Raw genomic sequence first — 6,566 nt, 5'->3', positions numbered from 1 at the left:
GACAATGAAAATGTAGGCTCAGATATTTACCTCTTTTTGGGTCTAAAGGAATCTGCAACAGGAGTATTGGGTAAGAGTGCGTGCGCGCGCGCGCAGAGTTTTCCACATTTTGGTAAATTTGCAAACAACTACTCATTCTTAGTTTACAACGTTGCGCTTTATGGCATTCCAATGCGCTTTATTGGGTACCCAATGAGCAAAAATAGATCAGGAATGAAAAGGCAAAGAAACATACAACCTAAACTAGAATATCAGCATAGAAATCAAACTCTTTGACAAAATTATCACTTTTAAAAACTCGATTTTCGCAGGAATCAGTGCACGTATGGAACTGTTTTCCAGGAAAATACACATGGATGTCGACGTCATCAAAGTGAGGGCTCTTTGGACAGACACCAGAGATGATATACACATAGAGAACTCTTGTTAAGATCTAATTTACAAAAACTTCATACTCTGTGAATCCTAGCATTAAAAAGACATATGTTACACCTTAATAAAGCAATCCAACATTGCCCATATGATCCTCTCCACAATCAACGTTATTACTCCATCGTGAAGCTTCATTAATTTCCTTCAGGACACTGACACCTTCTCTTGCCAAGATTTTGATACTCCATGAAGACTCTAAATTTGTGTATCGGTCGGCAATTGGAATTCTTTTTGTATTTAAAGAAGCTGACAGAAAGCTTGACTGCTCCTGGCCTACCACCAAGTTCCAATAGTACTATCTGGGAGGCCTCTCCAGTGCAATCCAACCAAATTTCCCTTTCCGAAAATCCGACAGCACTCGAAATGCTGCTTGATGACTATCCCCATTAAACATGTGAACCGCAAGCTTCTGAACAAATCTACAATTTACAGAATTAGCAGAGATTAGAACAATTCAAAAGGACTACTTTTTATGCTTCAAAAATATTCCTTAGCCCCAGATTGCACTCTTTGGTGGTATTATATAGGATCACTTATATATATATATACTTGGTTGCCAGAATCATGAGAGGAAAATATTCTTAAGCCAAATGAAACCATAGATTCAGAATAGAAACTCAATTGGCACCAAGATGATCCATACGTTTTACCACAGTGACCATCCACATCCATCTTGTATCGGCAGTTAAGAGCCTTTACACCTGAGAAATTGAGAATGATTAGAGAAAGAAAAAGAGAGAGATTAGAGGTTGTCAAAAGTCCCCATAAACTAACAGATTTTTGTGATCCTAACAAAAGTGGTAAAAGGAATGGAATGTAGACCGAGTAATACTGCATTGTGCAGGGTGTGATCATTTAACAGGAATTTCCAAGGTAATGACAACATTGACAAGTACAGTTAGGCATTCAGATAGTAGATTGAGTTAACAAAGAAATGTGATACATACCCACTGATGGAAGCCTCGTTAGCATCTGGACAAGAACTGCAGCAATATCAGCAACACCATAGGATCTCTCTCCAATGTCATCACAAATAGCAAGCTTTATTGCTGCTGTCTGATCACTAATCCGCATTGGGAGAATACCAGGAGAGTCTAGCAATTCAAGATCTTTCCCAAAATGAACCCACCTTCCACAGGCACAAGAAGATACATACAAGGAAAAATTACATTGACGTCGCATATAACAAGGAGACATAGTATTGTTTGCATCAATATATGGCAAACTTCAAAATTTCCTCAATCTATCATATTTCTAAGGCACTTGAAAAGCGATTACAATTCAAATTTACAACAAATTTCAACAATTCTCTTCTAACAAATTTCAAAATCTAATGAAAATTAGAGGATTTTAACTTCCAGCAAAAGTCATTTATCCCCAGTCCCAATTACATCTTAAATGAATATCGAAGTAAAGGGAGAAGAAATTTATACTTCAATTCTCTTGTAACTCCAGGTCTTGGAGCTGCTGCACACATTCGTCGCTTCAGCAAACGGTTAATCAAAGATGATTTCCCAACATTTGGATATCCAACTATACCAGCTCGTACCTGTTTGTATAAAGGAATTTTTATCGAACATCATAACTCTCAAATGAAGCATCAATTGATAGCTGCATTATATTCTTTGGATTAAATTAACATTATAGTTCTCCATTTACTTCATTTATATAACAAAGAATTATTCATCTAGGGCATAGTTTGGCTTCCAAAGTACACCTAAAACCTCTACAACATGCTACAGAAAAAATCCATAAAATTCGATAAATTCCTAAAATAAATACTCATACCTCACACTGTGACAACTAAAGTCATGAGATTTTCAATCAAGATCATTTATAAGATAAAATCATATATGAATATATAGTCCTCATTTACAGTTTGCAACACTAAGCAAGACAGAACATTACCTTAGTTCCTAATGGTTGTAAGTTTGTAAAATTGAAATGCCAAAACTAAATCTAGAAAGAACGGATAAGGAACCGACCGCACGTGGGAGAAGTCCTTTGGCTTTGCGTTTGACATTCACATCTGCTGCTAATGCTCTAGCTAACCGGCCTAGCTTCATGGCACCCTGTACTTGCCACGTTAAAGTAATCATATTCTGCTATGACGTTTTAAGTTAGGGAAAGCTGAAAGAGGATCTCTTATACAGGTGGGTACCATTCCAAGTTTGCCATTGGAAAAGACAACCTTCGTTCCCTCCCTTGCAAAATAAGTGGCCCAAGCATTCCGGTCTGTTGTGGATATCATGTCTTCTCTATTCAACACCAAAACTCTTTTCCTATTACCAAGCCATAAATCCATCTGTTCATAAGAAAACCAGATAAAAGTTAACACAAATAGCGTCCATTTTCACTTCCTCATCCTGGAGTGAAAAGTGCATCGTTTTCAATCACAGCTCATGGTTATAAGCATAATATTTATCAACCCAGGAAATGAAAGAGCCCCAACCATAACTTCATGAAAGAGCTCTGACCTGTGGATGACTAGTTGACATAGGAATTCTTGCATCTCGAACCTCTATCACTACATCCATCAACTTGAGTTGGTTTTTGAGTTCCTTTTCCGTTTTAGCAATATGACCAGGGTACCACTATCCAATTTAGCAGAAACCATATAAGCATATTGCATTAGAAAAACTACAACTTTGCGAAATTTTTCTGAATAATTGAATTATGGGTACCTGAACAGGACGCAGTTGCTTGGTCCAGTGATAAAGTTCAGTATCCAAATCACACCAATCATCATCCTCTCCTTGGAAACCATCGAGATTTCCATTTCCATTTTCGTACCAACTGGGACTTCTCCCACCACCAACAATCTGCGAAACGTTTCTTAACATATCAACTCATTCAATTCAAAGTAAGTAATACCCAGAACAAATTATGCGACAAGAATTACCAAAATCCTCAAAACAACATAACCCTTTTGTGGGTCAAACTTAATTTTGAATGAAAATGGAAACTACAAAAGATAGGTGTGATTATTGCCTGGATAGTGGGAGGTGGGGATGAGAGAGAAGCTGTAGCAGAGAGAGCCGTAGAAGATGGTGGTTTTAGATTGCTTCTGCAATGAAGAAAGTGAATGTGGGCTGTGGAAGAGGTGGGCAGCCAGAGGCCTGCCACTTGAACAGCCATGGCCATTCGCTGGTGGTGTAGGTGGTCTGCCTGCAGCCTTGCACTCTTGCTCTTGCTCCTGGATAACAAACGGATTTACGAAGAAAATCAACCAAACGACATGTCGTCCCTTAACGCTTCCAGCGACAAAATTAAACGGTCGCCTAGTATTCTCTTTTTGAGAAAAAGCTTAATTATCAATATGCCCTTATGCTTTACCGAAAATCCCACTTTACCCATTGCAGTTCAAATAGGGTCACTATACCCTCTGTGCTCACCTTTCGTGTCCCACATTACCCTCATCCATCAATTTCAGAATGAGAGGCGTTAAGTTTGCTTAGGTGGCATGGGTTTTTTAGTAATTTCATCCACGTGGACATGTATAGGTTAAGATGTGGTAGGCGTCGTGGCATTTTGTGGGACCCCTCATCAGATTGAGGCTTAATGCTCAAATGTTGAAGCCTACGAATTTGGGAATCTCATCTACAGTTTTAAAATACTCAAAATTGGAGCGTGAATCTTTGAATAGGGTAGAAAAGGTAAGCCTTTTGTGTTTGAATATTGGTTAAGTTGAATCTAGAAAAATAATTTGGGTATACTTTTACTTGAGATTGGGGGCAATCATTGAATATTGCTTCGTGTTGGACTTTAAGGCTGCAGATTGAGTTGGTGCGACCATGACTGTGCTTAGAGAAGTTGGAGTCGTTCAACCCGTGTGTAAATGGACCCAATCTTCACTACTTTGTCAAATTTCTGCATTGTGCTTTTGGATGTTTGTTATTATATTACTGTAGCTTTTTCCTTTTAACTCTTTGGTGGTCCTTCTGTCATCAGTGGCCCTTATTTTTTCTTTATCTTTGGTCCTTCAATTGTTTGCTATGTTTGTGTAAATATGAATGACTTTTATTTTGGTCTTTATTTAGTGTGTAGCTTTGTTAGTATTCCATTGACTAAGGTAGCTAAGGCACTGTATTAATTTAGGCTTGGCATGTGGCAGATGAAAAAATTGGTGACCTTATGACATTTACTTAAAAAAGGCTCAGGTGAGAGAGCATGGTCTTACTTGGGTGGTTCAGTAAGTTGGTTTGACTACATAAAGGCTGAGTATATGTCCATGTTAGAGTTGTGGGCTATGAATAAAGATATTGGTTATGAGGATGGTGTGGCTTTTTATGGTGAAGAGGTTGGGACTGGGAAACTTATTGAAATCAAAACAGATGAAAATTTATTATACTATATGAATGGATTTCCTAAGAGCCTACTGACAGTGATTGTGATATATATATTGGGGATAAGGATGAGCAAGTGTAAAATGTGCATGAGGATGAGCAAGTGCAAAATGTGCATGAGGATAAGCAAGTGCAAAATTTGGATGAGTAAGTTTATAATGGGGATGAGGAAGTTTATAATGGGGATGAGGAAGTGGTAAGTGAGGATGAGGAAAGCAAGGATGATGAAACTAATGATCCATATTTTGTAGATAGCGAATATGAACAATCTGAAATAGAGGAGGCCCTCTTGAAAAATGATGACAAGTGGTTGATGGATATGTGGATCACAGTATAGTGGATATAGCTCTTCAAGTGAAGATGAATCAAATGCTAATTTAAGAAGAAGTCGAAGCCACCTGACAGACACCGTTGGGAGAGGAAAAGCACTGCGTTAGAGAGAGAGAGAGAGAGAGAGAGTACGAAAGAGATAGAGAGAGAGTGAGTTGCGCAAGATAGAGTGAGAGTTGAGTGACAGAGAGACAAAGCAAAGAAAGAGTGAGAGCTGTGCGATAGAGCGAAGAGAGAGAAAACTAAATTTGAGAAAAAATGTTATGTGTGCAATAAGTGGACAATACATATGTATTTATAGGTTATATTTGCAAAATGTGTGGGGAAAGATGGTATTTGCAGATAAAATTTGGAAAGTAGTGGCATTAAGCACTATTTCCCCTTTTTATTAATTTTATTTATTTTTATTTTATCAAACACTTGAATAGAAAAGTCATTTCAACATAGTGCCCTTTTTAGTCATTATACATAGCTAACAACACTTTCACACAAAAATTTACAAAACACATTATTATACCAATATCATTTTTAACAAAAAATTTACCAAACGCTAAACTCTTATCTTTCACAGCTGATTTTTCTCACAGCAAATCGACAACGATTATTTTCCCAGCACATCAATGTCCAGTTTACCATTTTTTTCCACAAAGTAAAAAGACAATGGAGTAATATAAAAATAAATCAAAGTAAAAAGACAAAACATTTACTTAAATGTTTGGAATGGAACAAGGCAAGGCAAATAAGACAAAAAATAAAAATAAAAATAAAAAAAGGCAATGGGCGGCCCAGATCGACCCAATGAACGGGCTCTAGTTGATCCTTTTCAAGCTACAAAATTTAGGGCCGACCTGGCCCTTTGACGAACCCTAAATTTAGTAATTTTATGTAGTCTACATTTGAAACCTCAATATTTTGGAATTCGGAATTTTTTGGAATCTCAAGATACATTCCAATTTCAATTCAACTTTTTCAGAATTTTCGGATTTGGAACTTTCGAATGTCGTAATTGATTTGGACTTGCCAAAATTACAAATTTTCGTATCGGAATCGGATTTACCGATCCAACTTGCACACCCAGTAAGAGCATTTCCACCCATCCTTTTTGCCAAAAAGGCGCCTATGCTCCAAAACAGCCCACACCCAAGAAAAGTTGCCATGACAAGAAGTGGGCCAACTAAACTGGGCAAGCCCGAAGGCAAGACTTGCTTGCCTTGCTGCATGGGCAAGCGTGACATCATCTTGACATCAACGACCAATTTAAATACAAAATAATAATAATAATAATTTTTTTTTATTTTATAAATACCTAGTCATATTCTTAACTTCCCACACCAAAATCCATACAAATGTCTCTCCATATATCTCATGTAAATAGTGGTTGCCTTTCGGTTGTCATGACAATGGGTGGGAATGCATAAAAAATTTTGCTAGGGCAGTCACTATTCATGTGAATATTAT

The 6,566-nt window shown here is 37.4% G+C and overlaps 1 protein-coding gene across 3 annotated transcripts; it reads right to left on the bottom strand.

Moving 5' to 3' along the window:
• Positions 1-259: 259 nt before the first annotated feature.
• Positions 260-3,669, bottom strand: EMB3129 (GTP-binding family protein). 3 transcript variants are annotated; one of them, XM_008239025.3, is made up of 9 exons: positions 3,424-3,669; positions 3,117-3,254; positions 2,910-3,026; positions 2,594-2,737; positions 2,418-2,504; positions 1,866-1,981; positions 1,380-1,561; positions 1,076-1,133; positions 260-841 (listed from the first exon to the last, which is right to left on the bottom strand). In XM_008239025.3, the coding sequence occupies exons 1-9, from the start codon at positions 3,574-3,576 to the stop codon at positions 706-708; spliced, it is 1,131 nt and encodes a 376-aa protein (XP_008237247.2). In that variant the 5' UTR covers positions 3,577-3,669; the 3' UTR covers positions 260-705. The 3 variants fall into 3 exon arrangements, with proteins under 3 accessions (XP_008237247.2, XP_008237248.2, XP_088910314.1); XM_008239026.2 differs by having other exon boundaries at positions 260-851; positions 3,424-3,666; XM_089054188.1 differs by lacking the exon at positions 1,076-1,133 and having other exon boundaries at positions 260-851.
• Positions 3,670-6,566: the final 2,897 nt, after the last annotated feature.

This window comes from Prunus mume, linkage group LG6, assembly GCF_029339155.1.
Source record: "Prunus mume cultivar Tortuosa linkage group LG6, ASM2933915v1, whole genome shotgun sequence".
Lineage (NCBI taxonomy): Eukaryota > Viridiplantae > Streptophyta > Magnoliopsida > Rosales > Rosaceae > Prunus > Prunus mume.
This window is presented reverse-complemented; position numbering and strand designations above follow the sequence as displayed.